Genomic DNA, 19,985 nt, shown 5'->3' on the forward strand with positions numbered 1-19,985 from the left:
TGGATCCAAGAGGACCCTGCTGTGCTGGAGCCGGAGACACTGGCGTCGAAGGCCCAGGGCTCCCAACTGACTCTGTGGGGCCCAAAGGCACTCCGGCGGAGTCGGGCTGCCCAAAGATGGCATGCATCACTTCGTAGAAACTCCGAAGCTGGGCAGGGGTCGCTCTAGCTCCCAGAAAGGGAGGTAAACTCAAAGACGATCCTTCAGGCTCCACATGTGAGCCGCGGGACGGGCACCGTCCGCATCCCTCAGCGCGTTGGCTGACGGACGGGGAGAAGTCGAAGAGCGGCGATGCTTCTTAGACTGCTTCTTGTGCTTCGACTTACTTGAGGAAACCAAAGACTTCGATGAAGAGCGTTGGTGCCTCCGCGACCGGTCCCTCGACCTCCCGCACAAATGGGACCTCGAACAGCGCAGAGCGGACTGCCGGGCCTCCAGAAGCTTTTGGATCCGCTCCTGCAAAGACTTCAGATTCATGGTCCGGCAGTCGGATCACAATTTGGGATCATGGTTGCGCTCCAGGCACCAAAGACACACGTGGTGCGGGTCTGTAACCAGCCTCAGCTTGCGACAGGTGTGGCTAGCCTTGAAGCCAGGCCGAGGACGACTGGACATCCCTGTGTGCACTAGGAGTCGATAGACTCAAAACCTGTGTTGACAAAAGTCGCAAAAATGTCAGTCAAAAAATGACTGGAGGTACCGCTCTCTCCGGATCTACACTAGCTGGTGCGGAAAAAGAAAGAACTGATGTCAACGCGCGAGGGCGGCATCTAAGTAGATACTGCTACGTCATTACGGCGACCTCGACACCAACGGAGAAACGCGGAGTTGACCGACGCCACCTATAGACGCACAGGGGTACTGCTAATGAAAAAAATTCTCCAGATCCAGTCTGACGCCTGTGGGTAATTCTAAGGTAAGGAATCTATAACTAATCTATGTCTCTTACAGATATATTGTTACCCAAGGTAAGCAACTTGTTCTTTAGTACTTTGGTGACTCACAGTAAAATCGCTGCATTTTGGGAATTAACTTGTAGCATGGCCTTTGCAGGTTTGTCCATCATAAACTAGAATATTATGTTTCTTATGGAGTAAGAAAAGAACTTCTATCCGGCTTTTTGGGTGCTATAACTTGCATGATCTCTGAATTCTTTTCTGAGTACAGAACTTTATTTATGTCCTAAAACACCGTACTTTTCTTGAGAAAATGCCATATGTGTAACTAAGGTGTGCATATGGTGGACCAAATAAATTTTTATATTGTATTGTTTCTATGCGAACATCCAGATTCTAATTTTGTGACAAATATTCTCTGATTGACGGAACGCTTAACATTGCTTTACATGGGGGGTGTGTGGTTTGGACGCCAAGAGAAATGGCGGCTCAGTGATTTCCTCCTCCCGTGGTGAAGGCTCATTCACGAGATTGGGACACATTACGTCGGTCCAAAACCAACAATATTTCCAGAATCGAGGATCGGAATGTGAGGGGAACGCAATGAATGGTTTCACAAGTCCGGAGGCGGCAGAGAAGCGACGCTAATATTGAATATCCCTAAGTGCTCCCGCACCTGGCTTCGGCGGGAGAGCAAACGCACTGCGACCTCAGCCGATTCCTGACGGGACTTCAGCGATCTGCCCACACGCATGGCCCGCGTGCACTGAGGCTCATCGGCGGCGGTGGGAAACGTCTGAGCTTCCGTGGCCCACGAGTGAGTACCATCTGCCCTTGGAACCACCAGCATTAGGCTGATACACGTGGTGGCCCATAATATACACGGAACATCTCAACATGGCGGACGCACTTTTTCCATGATCAAAATTGGTTCCCGCATAATGGTCAAAGCACATAAAAGCTCACAAATGGGTCAGAAATAATTAAAAGCGATCCGACCCCACCATCTGCCTCTATAGCCATTACCATTAGGCTGCTGCGCGTGAGCTCACAACACGCACAAATCTTTCCAAAATGGCGGGCGCTACTTGTTAGAATCAGGAGTCCGATCCTGTAGGTGAATGAGGCACACATAAGTGGACACATATATACAAAGGCACAAGCAGTGGTCACAAGTGATCAAATGGATGGTCTTGGTGATGCAAATGCACTACAGCTGTAGGTTGGGCTTGATCATTATCTATCGCACATGGAAGTACCCGGTCTCGCACAAGCACATTCGCCACCGGAAGTATATGCGGGTCTAACGGCTCATGCTGCATATCTGGGCTGCGCGTGATCATACATATCAGGGCTCGACACCAATACAGCCACAACTTCGCTCCCATAAGTCCGGGCTACAGATCAATGTGAACGTGTGTGAATGCATGGCACACCGTTATCAGAATTCGACGGCAAGGAATGAAGGAGAGTGTCACATAGTGGAGGGAAGGTGCTCTCAGGCAAGAAGCGCGGGCAGAATGCAAGATAGCTCCAGTACGCGCAGTGCACACCTTTAGTGTCATATATACGGAACTCTGTACTACTACCATTTCTTATGAGAGTGTTGAACTAGCTATCAGTCAAGTGGTCAATTACACCCTGGGATCTTGCTACTCAATCATTGACGGCTAGTTAGCAGCGCCATAATATATCTACGAACTGGCGAGTGAGGAGTTCCTAATTACCACGAACTTGCGATTGCTGACCCATAGATTTCCGAGATCCGGCGATTACTGTCCAGATCCGGGGTAATGGAGAACAAGGAGCAAAAAACCCTGAAAAGGGTCAAATCTGACCACTCAAACCTAAGCTCACCCGTTAAAGGCAAGAAGGACACTAGTGAAGCAATAGAAATTATACTATTCAGACTGGACGAAGTAAAAGATCTGGCAAAATCAACTAAAGAAGAGGTAGTGGCAATAAGACAGGACAAACGAGATACCAACGCAAAGCTCACAGAGAGAGAATCAAGGATTAGCCGGCTGGAAGATATTGAAGTCAAAACGTGCGGAGCTCTCAAGCGTCTGACCATAGCCTCGGATCTAAAAAAAAGGAAGCTTGCTGAATTGGAGGACAGGAATCGGAGGGGGAACCTCTGAATTTTCGGCATACCAGAAGGGTCCGAGGATTCACTGGGCTCCTGTGTACAGTTCCTGGAATCAAGGTTTACACAGGCCACCAACTTGTCCTTCCACCAGCCTCTAGAATTTGATAGGGCACATAGGGTACCGGGTAGGATCACTAAAACCCGAAAAGGTCCAAGTCCCATTGTGTGCAATCCATTACAATACCTTCATTCGGAAACACAACCACATCTTATGGAAGACCGTCAAAATATACATCTCACAGGATTACAGCAAAGACACGGTGGAGGTGTGGAAGGCATTTCTGGCGCTTCGTCCACAGCTTAAATCAAAGGGATACCAGTATGGCTTCATAGGACCAGCGAAATACAGAGTGATCATACAAGGATCCCCTCACATCTTTTCAGATCCTGTGAAACTCAAACGGATGCTGGATGGTCCCGATGAACAAGATATGGACACTAACATCACAGGTACTATGATGGCCTCAGCTTCCGGCTACAAATGAGTATCCTTTGTGTACAGTCTTTCTAGGTAAAGACGCCCTTTCGGATATTTTCCTATGCTACGATCACTGGTGAGACTTTTCATGGATATGGCGTTGCCAGGTTTATTGTTACCTTTGGATCATAATGGTGGAATAGTGCTCCTGATACTTCAATGGATAACTATGGGTGCCTTACTGACTTCTATGTACAATTCAACACGGTTGTTATGATCATGTCATTACCTATGTCGTTCTGTGTCATGGCGGTCCCAATGCATGTGTCTAAAAAGTTGTCCTTGCCGCAGGGGTAAAAGGTGTCAGAAAACCTCATTGAAAACTATAGACCTTCAGGTCTAGAGCTACAAGGCTTTCTATTTGTAGAGTGGATTACAAGTCTGCCCACTGTGTTACCCTAAAGACAAGACTGGTCCCATATTTGTTAAATGGCAGGACCCTTGCCTCTACCTTTGCGTATTTGAATATGTCTCTAGTTTACGTATCCAGTTATATTTAGCAAAGTTTATCGTTTGATGAAACAGTTCCAATGTTTATATGATGTTGTATAACCGCGGGAGGAATCCGCTGCAATTTTTCTCAAGTCACCATGCCTACTATTTACTGTTGGGGTGGGTGGGGTGGGGGGATAGGGGGCTAAGGGGGGGTATGTGTACGTTTCTTTTATTTCTTTTATTTCTTGTAATGATATTATTTGATGGTTGCATGTCATTCTCACAAGCTTACATGACTATTTACCATCTAGGTTGGTCTGCTGCTGTACTTAGCATATCTATCAGGTGCATCAATAGCTATACACAAGGTGAATCACGTATAAAAAGCCTGACCAGGGCTCAAGCAGATTGTGTAATGTCTGTAATGTCTTCTGATGGTGCACTCAACACTTGATACGCCGCTTGGTGTGGCAACTGTGGACAAATTGAAAATACTGTCCACGAATGTGAAAGGTTTGAATCAAACCATAAAGAGACAAAAGATACTAGACTACTTGCGCAGACAGAGAGGGGATATTGTTCTGTTGCAGGGAACAAAAATTGATGCTAAACAATTTTACATGTTAAGGAATAAATATTATACCGAGGTTGAGGGAGCTGAAGCGGTGGGTAAGAAGAACGGAGTTCTGGTGTTAATAGCAAACAAATCGAAGGTTGAACTTCTTTCTTCAGCAGCAGATGAGACAGGGAGGTGGGATACAGCTAAGCTTAGCAGAGACAATGTATAATTCTATTCACAAACATTTATGCCCCTAACACTAGTGACCTAAACTTTTGGGAGGGCCTGACCAAACAAATTGAGACCATTCCAGACTCGGCGGTACACCTACTCGCTGGGGATTTTAATGTTCCCATGGACCCTACCCTAGATAGAGACACACAGTGCACCTTTAGGCCGAATAAATCCCACATAGCTTTTCTTAACTTATGCAATCGCTTTCACTTTGTTGATGCATGGAGACTACAAAATCCCACAGATAGGGACTATACATTCTATTCCTCCCCGCATGACTCCTATTCTCATATCGACTACATTCTTATAACACAAAATGGGGTCCCGAGGATAGAAGATACGTCAATAGAGCCAAGAGTTATGTCCGATCACTCATGCATTTCCTTATCCATCAGTAATGTGAAACCCTCCTCCCGGCAAATGTCATGGCGTCTGAACGATAAAATACTGAACAAGGAGCAGCACCGGAACACTTTCCAGTCTGCTATTAACTCATGAACGTCGGAAGCGCTGGAGGGACTCGGCAACAGTGGCTGCGACATTTGGGACACGTGAATATTTGCCACGGTGTTCTAATGAGTGGTGCTGGTACATGCTGACGTAGCGCCCTCAAGGTCCACATTTGTCTGAAAAGAATGAGAATAGTTAACCCCTCATATGCCCTGATGAAATCGATAAAACGTGGAACGATGAAACATGTCGGCTTGAGGACATAATTCACCATGGTATACAAGTTTCCTTTTTTTTAAACAAGTGGGGTTTGCTGCATCAGAATAAAACGGTAAAGCAAGCAAAGCTCTGCTACACACTACTTTTTTGTGTTTGGTTAGGGGTCTATATATATGTTTCTGTACACTACAAGTGGGTGTCAGTGTTGATACGTTTGTCACTATTTGTGTTTTTCACCACTATTCTCACGTCCGCACTATTATTCTTTCTAGTGCACGTTTGTCTTTTCACATAGAGAGAGTGGCCAATGATGAGAAGTGGGTATACCGGCAATTGCTAACCGGGCACCCCCTCAGGTTGTTCTACCGTGAGGTACTCTCTCTATTTTTCACACCTTTTCTTGGGTAAATTGTATGTGGTCCTGTGTGGTTTGATATTTTATATTGAAGAGGCACGCATCTTGACCTATGGACTTATGTAATTGGACATATTCCAGGGAAAATTAATGATAAGAAATCCCTATTTTGTGGGTCTTTTATATGGATGCAGTTGCATATAGGTGAGGCTCCAATTTGTTTAATGCTATTAAATCATACCTGGACATTAACAAGAGAGGTGATACCTCTGATCTCATCCGCTGGGAAGCCCTGAAAAGCACTATTAGGGGGGTATGTATTCAAATCCGATCAGAAATGAACAAAGACCACAATATGAAGTTAGAAAATTTAGAACGTGAAATATTAGACCTAGAAATTAAACACCAGATAAACAGGAAGGGCTCAACACTAAATGCATTAACCAACAAGAAGTATGAATATAATAAAATAGTGAGCGAGAGGGCTGGAGTCTGGTTGGACAGAAGAAGGAGGTTTAAACTCTGTGAATCAAATAAGGCGGGTAAGAGTCTGGCTGCATATTTGAAATTTAAAGTGCAAAAGAACACAATTAATGTCATTAAGGACGCATCAGGGAACGCTCACTCAGATCCAGACAAGATAGCGGAGGTATTTAGAGATTTTTATGAGGCTCTTTATTCCAAAAATAGCTCTGTGGAAGAGAACAAGATTCAGGACTACCTAAACGAATGTGATCTCCCAATGCTCTCATCTGAAGAGCAACTACGCTTTGATGAACCGATCACCATTATTGAAATAGAACGGGCGATTAAAGCCTTGAAGTGCGGAAAGGCCCCCGGCCCAGACGGCTTTACAGCTAAATATTATAAAGCCTTTCCTTCTCTGTTGGTGGAACCTCTTCTCCACCTCTTTCAGGAGATAAATGACACAGGCGAAGTTAAAGGCTCACTGGCTGAGGCTATCATCGCAGTTCTCCCAAAGGATGGTAAAGATCCCTCTCTCCCGAAAAATTATAGGCCCATTTCCCTAATTAATTTTGACTGCAAACTTCTAGCCATGATCCTCTCTGCTCGCCTCCAACGTGTACTGCCTCAACTAATTCACCCTTCCCAGGCAGGTTTTCTAAAGAACAGACTATCCAGTGACAACACTAGGGTGTTAGCGCATGTTCTGGAGAAAGCGAAACTCCTAGACACACCCACAGCGGGAATAACACTAGACGCTGAAAAGGCCTTTAACAAAGTCGATTGGTCCTTCATGGAAGCAGTTTTAAACAAGTTCAACCTGGGGGCAACATTTACGAAATTAGTAATGTCTCTCTACTCCTGCCCTACTGCAAAAGTCAGGGCAGGCGGCTCCTTTTCTTCCTCTTTACGGTTAAAACAGGGAACGAGACAGGGGTGCCCCCTGTCTCCCTCTTTGTTTCTGTTGGCGATCGAGCCATTCCTATATCACATAAGGAATAATGATGCGATTGTCGGTATACCGTTTCAGGATTGTACTGTAAAACTCACCGCGTATGCAGATGATGTGCTTATTATGTCAGAAAAGGCGGAGGAGGCCATCCCCGCACTTCTGGCAACCATTGATGAGTTTTCCCGGGTGTCGGGATACAAACTGAACAAGGAAAAAACAGATGTCAAACTCGCTAATAATATCAGTAATAAGGAAATCTTTGGTAGCTCCGGTCTCACTTGGCAGCCACATTGTTTTAAGTACCTAGGCCTCGATTTTAATAAAGATCTAATCTCCACTTTAAAAGTCAATAAAGAACTAACCCTAAAAAATATCTCCTCATTATTGGACGGGTGGTCACCCAAGTTCCTCTCTTGGTGGGGCAGGGCTGAAACCCTTAAAATGATGTCCACCCCGCTGGTGAATTATTTAGCCAGCATGCTCCCTATGTCATTCACTGATGACTTTATCACTAAGGTGGATAAACTGTTTGGCGGATTCCTGTGGCAGAGCAAGAAAGCCAGGGTATCACTGAAAAAACTGCAAATAGCAAAAGAAAAAGGCAGCCTGGGTCTTCCCTCCTTCAGGAATTACCAAACAGCATTCCTCTGCAGGGGGCGCAATGGGTGGTAGATTCCCCATCTTATGTTCCAATGTGGTTAAACATTGAGAAATCTATCATTGCTCTGGCACCTCTACTGTCCCTGCTGACTATGAATCTGTCCCACTTGCCTCACTCCAAATATATTATGCTGAATACCAGACGATCCCTATTAAGACTCGACCAGGCACACAAAACGAACTTAACAATCAGAAAATCCACATTTTTGGCCCTATGGAGAAACCCCTGTCTTAAGTCTGACGGCAAAACTCTCTATTGGGAATCCTGGTCCAAGAAAGGCATCAACATGGTGAAGGACCTCTATGAGGGGTCTCACCCCTTCCTTTCTCGACATTCCAGGCAACATATGACCTAGCGCCCATGGACTTCTATGGGTTCTTGAAATTGAAAGCTATTATATCAAACCGCGGCCTTACCCCTTACACACCCTGGCTTGTGACCCATTTGCCTCGTCTCCTAGACGCTGGCCACTTTGTCTCTAAGGTGTATAAGCTCCTACTTCCATTGCCCAGGAAATCCCATAGACAGGTTGAAATCAAATGGGAGTCAGAACCCAATTCTACTGGGGTGGAGTTTGACTGGGATACGATCCACAGAACTGCATTGTCCAACAAGGTGTCCCCGATCCTCGCTCAGACTAAATACATGTTGTTGAACAGGACGTTCTGGACCCCGGATAGACTTTTTAGATGTCATTTGAGGGACACCCCCACTAGCTTGAATTGTCAGTCAGGGGTCGGAGATCTCGCCCATATGCTCTTTCACTGTCCCTTGCTACAGAACTACTGGGGGAAGATCTTTGACTGCATACACCATGTTTTCGGTATAAATCCTGTGTGGGAATTTGTATATGGGAGCCCTTGATCCACAATTGCCGCACACACAAGATCGCCAACTCTTGGATTTGATGCCAACACTTGCATGTAAAGTGATTTCGTGTAAATGGAAAAACACAGCAGAGGTTAACTTCAAAATCTGGCAGGACTGGCTTTCCTTCCTGAGGGGTGCGGATAATCCGGCGCTGCAATCTGCCACTTGGAGACCCTCCAACAAAAGGCTCTGGAAATCACTTGATATGTCTTCCTTTCATTTTGACCCTCCGTGATGTACTACTTCATGCTATAGGCTCTCAGGAAAGTTCTAGTCGTAGCAGGAGTCCATACCAGACCTCATTGTTGATAGCTTGGACTGTTATGTAACCATAATTGTATTCTATTCTCTATTTCTTTATTTTGTGTTGTAATTATCCTCATGTAGTCCTGTCTACAGGCAAAGCCAGACAATCAGAATTAGATTTTCTTTTAGTTTCATGTACTGTCTTCGAACGACGCATCTGATTCAATCTATGTACTCAAAGCCTTATTGTATTGTACTCTTTTGTTCTCCCTTTTCTTCAATAAAAAATGATTTGAATTTAAAAAAAGAAAAAAACATTGCATTACATGTAGTGTGCTGACTTTCAGGAAGATACTGGTACAGCATCATGTTAGTTATTTGTCCTTTGAGTTAACTTGAGCAGAGTTTCCACCCAAAGCATTTATTATGCTTATTGCCCCTTTCTACGGTGCAGAGGCAACCACAAGTAGCAGTCAACTGATTGCCGTGTCTTTTTCCGTTTGCCCTGGGAGGTCTCTCAATCTATCTTTCATTCTTCTTTTTGGGGGGGGGGGGGGGGGGGGTATTTTTATATTGCATGACCTAGACCCGAAGGCATCAGGGCGCTTTACATAAGCATCATTTGTGTTACAGACGGGCACATTCATTTTTTTAGGCACTAAAATCACTTACATTTTCTCAGAATCACAGGATGTTGAGCGTCCATGCTGAGACTCGAACCCAGGTCGCCAGCTTCGAGGTTGACCACTCTAACCGATAGGCCTCATCCTCTTCCCTTTCTAAATAGTGAAAGAGAGTTGAAGGCTCATTAGAAAGAGATGTGAATTATCAACAAAAGTCCATGCCCTCCTCAGTGCGGGAGTTAAGTTACTTCATTTCTCACATACATATTGTGACAGGTTGTGATGCCCAAAATAGCAGACTGATATATTGTGGATGCTGTTATTTTTCAAATAAGAGCTTCAGGCAAGGAAGAAATTAATAATTTAGCTCCGAAAATGCGGTTCTTTATTTGGCTGATATTTTATTGTACTCATCATCACTTTTCGAACAAATATAACATGTTAGAATTGCAGTGTTGTTTTAACGGGGCTTTAATTATTTCTCAAGGAATAAACATGTTCTTTTCACCGAGCATCTATTGAATTGTTAGTTTTATAGTCATTAAGTCATAAAGCACTTTCGTTTACAGCACAAATTACCAGAAATCCTAAATATAAAATGGTTAGCGCCTTCTTCCATCTTGTTGAGCTCTGTTTCTTCCTCCACCATCCACTTGTTCAGATGAGTTGGCCTCTCTTCGATGTCCTGTTGGGCTGGAGTCAAAAAATCTAGAGTACTAAGGCTGTCCTTTGTTCTCCCAACTCGTCCTACCCCCTCTGAGATGGCTGATCAGTGGCATAACAATACTTGAGAGGATCCCCTTGCAATGTACATGGAGGGGGACCGCCTCCGGACTCACTCAGGAGCCCTGAGGTAGGGTACAATGTTGAGGGGCCCCTTGGACCTTTCTCTCCCCCCGTGGGAGCCTTTGTTACACCACTGTTGCTGATCTCTGTTAAGAGACCAGTTGTTAACAATACTCATGTCTGCCTGGACCCTGAAGCCAAGTCACTGTCATCTAGTAACCAAGGGTCAGATGTAGGTAAATGGCATTTACCGATTCGTAAATACAGAATTTTACCGATTCGGTATTTACAAATCGGTAAATGCCATGTAGGTAAATAGTCGGTGACATTTACCGAATCGTTAAGATTCAGTAATTACTGAATCGGTATTTACCAATTCGGTAATTGCCATTGATTCCTATGGGCCTTGAGGCCCATAGGAATCAATGGCAATTACTGAATCAATTGCCATTGATTCCTATGGGCTTTGAGGCCCATAGGAATCAATGGCAATTACCAAATCGGTAAATACTGATTCGGTAAATTTACCGAATTGTCAAGGGGGACAGGGTGTCACTTTGACACCCTGTTACACCCCTGATTCTGGCTTGTGTGCCCTAAGGGCATGTATGTGTATCACATGGCGCAGGTGTACATGCACAGATGTGCATGTACACTGAAATTCGTTATTTACCACAAAATATTATTTCGTAGTAAATAACAAATTCTTAAGGGCCTGTGGCACTGTTTTCAGTGCCACCTACAGCTAGATTTACCGATTCGGTAAATTTACCGATTCGGTATTTTACGGAATCGGTACATTTAGCGATTCGGTAAATGTATCAAATCAGTAATATTTAGGCCCCCTACATCTCAAATTCCAAATACCGGTCAGTAATGGCCGAAATCGTCCGTTACCGACCGGTATTTGGCCACCTACATCTGGCCCTAGGTTGGTTACTCCCGGGCAGCAATGTGCATTAAGCCTCTGGAGTGGCAGGTGAGACAATTCAAGCAGCACAAAGCACACTTTTTAAAAGTTATTTTTACACTGAAGAGATCAAGATTTTACTTTTAACATCACATTAAACTTTTCAAACTAAGTGGAAAATAAAAACTTTGAATGGTTTTACCAGCCTTTTTCAATGTGGAAATGTAAAAAAATGTTTTTGTTAAATCTGGGCCTATTTTATGGAAAATCTTTTCTAATCCAAACACAGAAAAAAACAGCTTCTGGATATTTATTCAATGTGATGGCAGAGTATCCTTAATATGTAGCATTCAATTTTCGTTTTACTATGTATAGTGAGCACCCAGCTCTGAGGGCCTAAATGCACCACTGCAAGTTGACATTTGTAATATATAAAAATAGATTTTCCTACAGAGCACAGACAATGTTTTCACCCACACCTCTGCAGTGATCCTGAACTGCAGCCCAGCCAGAGCACAATACTTACTGCTTGGGGCACCTGTACATTTGGATTTATATTGTGTAATCCCTGTATAAACAGCAGCCTCTAACTTCTTTATCAATCATGAAATTCTGTAATCCCTGTATAAACGGCAGTCCCTAATTTCTTTATAATCACCGATTTGTGACGGGCCCAGTTGCCGATTAATGAAGAAAAGATGTCAGAACTCGACTATTATAAATTATTACAGTTGAGTTCTGTCAGTGCTGCTGCCAGTGCCAGCAGCTGAGGTGAATGGAAGGTCAGGTTATGGAACATAACGGAAGCAGCTGTTTTAAGCAATGAAAACGAAACCTTGCTGTTCTTTCTTCTGCTCTATTCCAATAGCTTATAGTGTCAAGCAGAGAGAATATGTTTATTTTTTGCACTCCTTAAAAAGAGAAAAGCTTGAACCTTGCTGCATGTTTTTACCCATTCCGAGCTACTCCAACAATTTTTTTTTTATCTGACTTGTATTGAACTTTTTTGAATATCAGGGGCGGCTCCTCCATGATGGCGGAGGAGCGTACCCTCCCTGCTGAAAGCTAGCAGAGGTAACCCAAAAAAATGAAATCATAATAAAACATGTTTTAAATCATTTTATTTGTTGTCCTGCATGCTTTGAGCCGAGGGAGAGGCTGGCCAATTATCCTGATGCTGCAGCACTAGGGACGAGGGGGGAGTGGTGGGCAGTGCCAAGTGGGCATGACTGTTTGCCAAACTGGCCAAACTGTCATGCTCAGTTAGCCTTTGTCCATCTAGCAGTTTTGTACAGCTGGGTGGAGAAACCAAGACAGGCTCCCAGGCTAAGTCTGAGCGCCGGACCGAGGCGCTCTGACCAATCCCAGACCCAAATAGCATTCCCAGCATGTAGGCAGCGTGGGATTTCGAGCTGGGAGACTTAGCAGTGTGCAGCAGTTCCTGGACGTTCAGGAGGCGATGATCATGAGGAAGGAGGCGGCTGACAAGCAGGTAAGTATAGGTTTACGATCAATAATTTTTTAAAATTTAGTTTTCATTCCCCTTCCCCACCACTTCACAATACCAGTGACCGCTACTGTCTAATATCTGTTTGCAATAACTATCTAACAGTATTTTGATGTGTTTAATTTTTCACTAGGTTTTATTTTTGTTCTTTATGTTTGCAAACATGCTTTCTCTTTCATATGTAAGAGCTATGCACCGATGTTTTAGGTGGTTTTTGTGATGGTGTGACTATGTATTATATGGGATAAAGTACCCCCTGGTTTACCGGAACAGAATATTGAGGTCCCTTCTGAGTTTCATAACCTTATGAAAGAACTCAGCCTTTGAACTCGTCCCTCTATATGGTTATGGAACTCCTCTGTGACTTGCAATATTTATATATAGTATGGAGGGAGGTACTTTATTCCATATATATATATATATATAAAATGTAGCAACTAAATAATGACGCTGCACTCTTCTCGGGTTCTGCTAAATGGATTTTCCGGATCACGAGGTCGGTGCAGTACGGGGAGCAGAGGAGGTTTCTGCATTGCCGACATACAGATGACAACTGCCCGCATATTCTACCTACCCCCGTCGCAGTGCCAGACCAGCCCACAGCATTCTGGGACTTGTAGTATGGAAGCACTGGGCATCCCACTACACTTGACAATCAGCGAATCACATCTCGAGCTGTTCGGGGGGATGAGCTTGTGTGCACCTGGCAGGAGGGAACAAGGTATTTCACCGGCATTCTTCCCTACACCCTGCTGAAACCATTAGGCGCTGAGGAAGGCTACAGATATGCCGAAATGCATCCGCCCGAACTTTGGTTTTTATCAGCAATAAAGGACTCCTCCACAGTCTCCCCGGTGTGGCCTCTTCTTCTTGCCCTTTGGAGAGGATTCTGTGTACATAGTCAGCGCGACTGCCAATGACGCGCTTTAAGAGGTCCCTGCACCACGAAGAAGCTCCGGACTTATTGGCATCCACGTTGGTGGAATCGTTGGTGCCCAGGTTACTGGGATATCCGAGAGCACACCTTGGGATCCGGCATGAAGTAAGGCTGCTGTGGAGTAATTGTACCCCACGCCTGGCAAATATGGATCTACGGTCCAGCCTCTGCTAAATGGATTTTCCGGATCACGAGGTCGGTGCAGTACGGGGAGCAGAGGAGGTTTCTGCATTGCCGACATACAGATGACAACTGCCCGCATATTCTACCTACCCCCGTCGCAGTGCCAGACCAGCCCACAGCATTCTGGGACTTGTAGTATGGAAGCACTGGGCATCCCACTACACTTGACATTCAGCGAATCACATCTCGAGCTGTTCGGGGGCGGAGCTGTGTGCACCTGGCAGGAGGGAACAAGGTATTTCACCGGCATTCTTCCCTACTCCCTGCTGAAACCATTAGGCGCTGAGGAAGGCCACAGATATGCCGAAATGCATCCGCCCGAACTTTGGTTTTTATCAGCAATAAAGGACTCCTCCACAGTCTCCCCGGTGTGGCCTCTTCTTCTTGCCCTTTGGAGAGGATTCTGTGTACATAGTCAGCGCGACTGCCAATGACGCGCTTTAAGAGGTCCCTGCACCACGAAGAAGCTCCGGACTTATTGGCATCCACGTTGGTGGAATCGTTGGTGCCCAGGTTACTGGGATATCCGAGAGCACACCTTGGGATCCGGCATGAAGTAAGGCTGCTGTGGAGTAATTGTACCCCACGCCTGGCAAATATGGATCTACGGTCCTGCCTCTGCTAAATGGATTTTCCGGATCACGAGGTCGGTGCAGTACGGGGAGCAGAGGAGGTTTCTGCATTGCCGACATACAGATGACAACTGCCCGCATATTCTACCTACCCCCGTCGCAGTGCCAGACCAGCCCACAGCATTCTGGGACTTGTAGTATGGAAGCACTGGGCATCCCACTACACTTGACAATCAGCGAATCACATCTCGAGCTGTTCGGGGGGGGCGGAGCTTGTGTGCACCTGGCAGGAGGGAACAAGGTATTTCACCGGCATTCTTCCCTACACCCTGCTGAAACCATTAGGCGCTGAGGAAGGCTACAGATATGCCGAAATGCATCCGCCCGAACTTTGGTTTTTATCAGCAATAAAGGACTCCTCCACAGTCTCCCCGGTGTGGCCTCTTCTTGTTGCCCTTTGGAGAGGATTCTGTGTATATATATATATATATATATATATATATATATATATATATATATTATGTAGCAACTAAATAATGACGCTGCACTCTTCTCGGGTTGATTGCAACACGGTTTATTCCAGCTCTAACATACTTCCTTCACCTACGCGTTTCGAACAAAGCGGTTCCTGATCACGGTAGTTACAAGTCCGTTTTTAGTTTCATGTTTTTATACTCTACACACCACTATGACAATTATGAAGCATTGTGGGTGAGGTGGTTTCAACTCGGCTTGTTAAGCCTATCGATGTCCTTTCACAGCCAGTCAACCAAATTCAGATTGGATGTTTTATTAAATGGCGATTAATTAAGCGCCATGGAGGTCAGTTTGTGCAAGAATGCACTTGCAGGAAAGAAGGAATGAAAGACTTTCCAAGCCCACTGTGGTTTTATTATTTTTATTTGTGCATCGCAAATGAGCAGCTCACTCGAGAAACATGACTGGCACTACAAGGACCATCGGGCTCAGGGAGAGCCAACGCCCACTGAGGCAGGTGGTTGTGATTACAAGTAGTGCGCATGCTCTTTGGCGATGTTGAACTTTAAAGCCTCTGATGAAATGCTCAAAGGAGCGTGAAACGCGGCAGGCTGAAGACATTGATGGACGGCTTTTATTTCACTTTGCTGTCACTTGCACGCAATAAACGAAAAGGAAACTTCCCTGTGTGTGGCCCTTCTACTTTGGGGAACCTGTTGTTTGGATATATACATATATATATATATATATATATATATATATATATATATATATATATATATATATATATATATATATATATATATATATATATATATATATATATATATATATATATATACACACACACACCATGGTGCTCCATATGTGGAGGTAAGCATAGTACCTACGTTTTGATGCATTTGCTCATTAATATCAGACCTATTACTCTGCCAGGGATTGTCAGGCATGTGTAGCAGAGAATGAATACTGTGTAATAGTTCATTGTAAATTTGTCCCAGTCACAATAATGATGTCTGATGCTGTAAGTGTATTTGTGGGCGTATTTAATGATTTTATAGACTCCCCTGGTTAGTACCACAACTGTGTAACATGCCTAGATGGGTGGAGATCATAAAATGTAGCTCACATTTTTGCCTCTTTGGTATCAGTGCAAAGAGTTTACAACCGAAGACAAATATATTTGATTGGCCATGTTTTAGGTGATTGCCAATGCAACTGTGGATTATTAATAGTGTCAAATTTCGCATAACATATTGTTTAATCCTTATAGCCCCAATGTGCAAATGTCAGTGACTATTTTAATTGTACATTTGATATAGAGACCATACCTTTGTTTTAATCTGTGTAACTGAGCTTGATAACACCTTATTTAACTCATGAATGTGGACTATATGGTTGTGGTTTTGCTACTCAAGAAATAAACCCTGGAGGTATATTTGTTATAATCTGAACTTTTTATCTAAAATAGAGCACAAGTATGATGACATGCCTGGTTGTGCAAGTCCACGAAGTTGTCTGATTATCGACTGGCTGACGTGCTTTTTTACTCATTAACCAGTGCTGTGCATGAGTGCCCACATTATGCGTCCAAAGGAATCTCTTGAATGTTGTATTTAGCATATGAATGACTATGTAAATGTCTCTGATTACTTGTCATTCAGGACCACACAGATCCCTTGGACCCAAAATCTCAAAAGTGCGGAGCCTGAAACTGGATGCCAGCATTTGGAGCAACGAACTCGTCGAGGTAATGGAATTAAACGTGCCCCATGTGACTCAAGGAGGAAAACACAATTATATAAGACATGAGAAACTTTCAAATTAATGATGACAGCTCGGAGGGTACTTACATTAAAAAAAAGTGTCGAGCCTGTTCTGTCCGCTTGCAGTGGCTGCTGTACATCACACCCCGGTTTGGTAAATTGCACCTTTGTACGTCAGTTTTAAGTGCTCCCTGCATGCTCAACCGGGCTCCATACAATCACTCACCCCTGGGTCTCGCGCCTGAAAGACAGCGTAGTCAATGGAAAGATCCATGTGTTAATTAAAGTCTGAGAAAAAGTTTGTGGAAGAAGAGCAAGTATAAATTAAAGTTGCCGAACTACATGCTAACAAGTAATGCATAATTTATCTATGGTAATTACTCTGATATATGGCCTTGAGAAATAATCACAGGAGCCTTAATTTCATTTTGAGCAGCCACACATTTTAGTACATTAACAACAACGCTATGCAGAACCCCTAATATCTTTACAGTATGATGTAGGCAAAAAAAGGCACACGTGGAATGACACATACAGAAATACATATTCAGACTTAGAAGCAAAGGTCAGTGTCTCATCTTTGGAATGGCTGTACAGCAAGCACCCAAGTGTCTTTGCAATCCTGCCATTTGAAGGACGCAGCTTCAAAGAAGGATGGGGTGGGTTCGAGTGGGTTTACACACAGTGAAGGGTGCATTGATTCACGAGCCAGCTGCTCTTTTGGGAAACAATTTGATCAATGACTCTAGTTCTTCACAGAAGTTCACTTTCTTTTCTCAAGAAAGCAGGGTTTGCAAAGGCAAGGCTTCAGTGCCCTCCAGAACTAACACTCATGGGAGGTAGACAGCCGCAGTAACACAACAGTAACTAGACTGCGTAGGTGTTGGTTGTTAACAATAATGCATCGACATCTTTAAATATAATGCGCTCATGAATGTGGCATTTCATACCAGGGATGCACTCAGAAGGTTAGTCAGAAACTCCTTGTCTTCTTCAGTGAGTAAGATCGAACTGCAGCTGGGAGCCTGGAAGGAAATTAGGTTATAGAAATGAAAAATGTAGCTGCTCAGAAGAGCCTGACCTTACACAAATCATAAAACCTTTCAGTTCACCAAGTTCTTTTCACTTAACCCTCATCAATCAGTTGTTCTTCTTTGCTTTGTTATAGTTTTTAATACACATTTCTCCTGTTGGCTTTATTGATCTTCGGAGTATCAAAGTGTACTTTCAGTATGACATTTCAGAAATAAACAAAGACTGTGCCCTCTGTGTGGTTCAGGTTTAATAATGTGTTTTCCCAACAGCAAATCTGACTTGCTGCCTAATGGTGCTTATGATTTCTGGTGTGATGGTAAACAAATATCTTGATGCCCGGAAGAGGAAGTCACATGTCTTTTAGTGGTTTATTGCAACATTAGTGGTGTGGCACTGGCCTATAATGCTAGTTATAGGCTCTCACTTAGTGTATCAAAGGGAGCCAGAAGCAAGTATCCATAATGAGAAAATGTCATCTTTATGGACTGGCTGAACGATCAGCAATGCTATTGCCGCATGAACGTGGAAGCTCTACCACAAACTAACTCCTCCTGTATCTTTAGACGCAAAAAGCATGATGTTAGAGCTGCAGTTGCAGGCTTATTCTGGTACTTGCTGACTTCACTGTGATGAATATTATTGGGTGTACAAAAAAGTGATGGATGAAATGCTTGAATTAATCTCAGCCAGTGGTAATTACTCAGAGCTGCATCACAGTCCATCTTTATTTTGCACACCATACCACCTCAAAAAGACCCAGCCTTATGCAAATCAGTCTTGACCCTGCCGCAGTGGGAACAGTACAGCCTAAACTGCCAGGCCAAGTGTTCCCCTGAACCAGAACAAAAGTAACCCAGGACCGCTTTTGCACTAATTAGGGTGCATCAGCCAGATATAGCTTGGTTCCAGTGACTTAGTGTGTATGGGACCCCTCTACAACTCTGTAACATTTTATTCTGTATATTATACACCTAATGTAATCTACCTCCTGGTGAGAATTCTGCAATACTTGTTTTTAATTTCTTATTTTTTCTTTGTATTGCCATACTTTTCATAGAACTATGGGTTAATTGCGTTATGCTCTTTTTTTTTATTTTCCTTTTCCTTCTATGGGGTCATGGTAGAGTAGATAGGGGCTCATTACAATGGCAGAACAATTGCCACTGCCGACCCGGTGGTGGCTATCGTTCCGCCATTGTAATAGGATTTACCCGCCACCAAATTAGGATGCAGGTGGGTATTGCGGTGGACGCAAAGTCTGCCTGCCACTTTACCGTGGGTGGCAATCGTAACGATTGCCTGCCCGGGGGAGCAGGGCCACTATTATGGTGGCGGTACCTAGCAGGTACCGTCTGCCATATTAGGATGTGGGAAATGAAAGTCCTTTCCATGGGGGCATTGCCGCCATGGAAAGGCAGGCGGGATTGGGTCTAGGGGCCCGTTGCGGGCCCCTCTTGTGTTTGGGGGAGGTAGGGTGCACTTGGGGGGTGCACCGTGTGGTGCAGTGAAATGCTAGACATGCGATTTTAACATCTCGGCAGGTGCTGCTGTCAGCAGCACCCACTGCAATGTTAAATTGCAGAATGCGACTGCCATGGTAGCGGTTGCATACTAATTTGTGGTGCGGAACTGCCCCATGACTGGCTGCTGGTCCAAACACCTCAGGGATGACGGGCGGACTCAGGTCAGCCACCATCCTAATGAGCCCCAAAGTCTCTGATACGGTTTCATGGTCACTTGCTTTTTCTGGCTCTAATTTATTTTCATACACATATTCCTAAATTGTACTGCTTAATGTTGTCATATTGTGTTACCAAGGCTCAATTTTCTATGAGAAAATTCAGTTGAGTGACGAAAGTCACTGAGACAAGTTTGCAAGTTTGCATGCCAACAGGAATGACTGAGGGATTCATCCTTCTAAGGTCAGTAAAAAAAAGTATTGTTGATTTGCATATCATCACACTTATTAATCGACTGATTCGTTGTAGATTTTTTTTTACTTTCGAGTCAGAAACCCTTGACTTTGAAGTTGAAATCCAAAATCACAGAACTAGGGGGCATATTAACAAGCTGAAGTATCGCCGATTTCTCGGCACAATTCGCCGAGAAAACGGCGATACTTCCAGCGCCCTATTAACAAGGGCATTGCAATGCCTGCCTCAAGCCCACTTTGCATGTCAGTGAGAAACATCGCTAATGACATGCAAAGTGGGCGTTCCC

At 44.2% G+C, this 19,985-nt stretch overlaps 1 protein-coding gene across 1 annotated transcript in view; it reads left to right on the plus strand.

Moving 5' to 3' along the window:
* ARAP2 (ArfGAP with RhoGAP domain, ankyrin repeat and PH domain 2) overlaps positions 1–19,985 on the plus strand; it is a 1,270,949-nt gene that overhangs the window by 615,464 nt on the left and 635,500 nt on the right. The window contains exon 12 of the mRNA XM_086964430.1: positions 16,629–16,714. Coding sequence (XP_086820556.1) covers positions 16,629–16,714 — 86 coding nt within the window. The remainder of the gene's footprint in view (positions 1–16,628; positions 16,715–19,985) is intronic.

Source organism: Lissotriton vulgaris, chromosome 3_2, assembly GCF_964263255.1.
Source record: "Lissotriton vulgaris chromosome 3_2, aLisVul1.2, whole genome shotgun sequence".
In the NCBI taxonomy this organism is placed as follows: Eukaryota; Metazoa; Chordata; class Amphibia; order Caudata; family Salamandridae; genus Lissotriton; species Lissotriton vulgaris.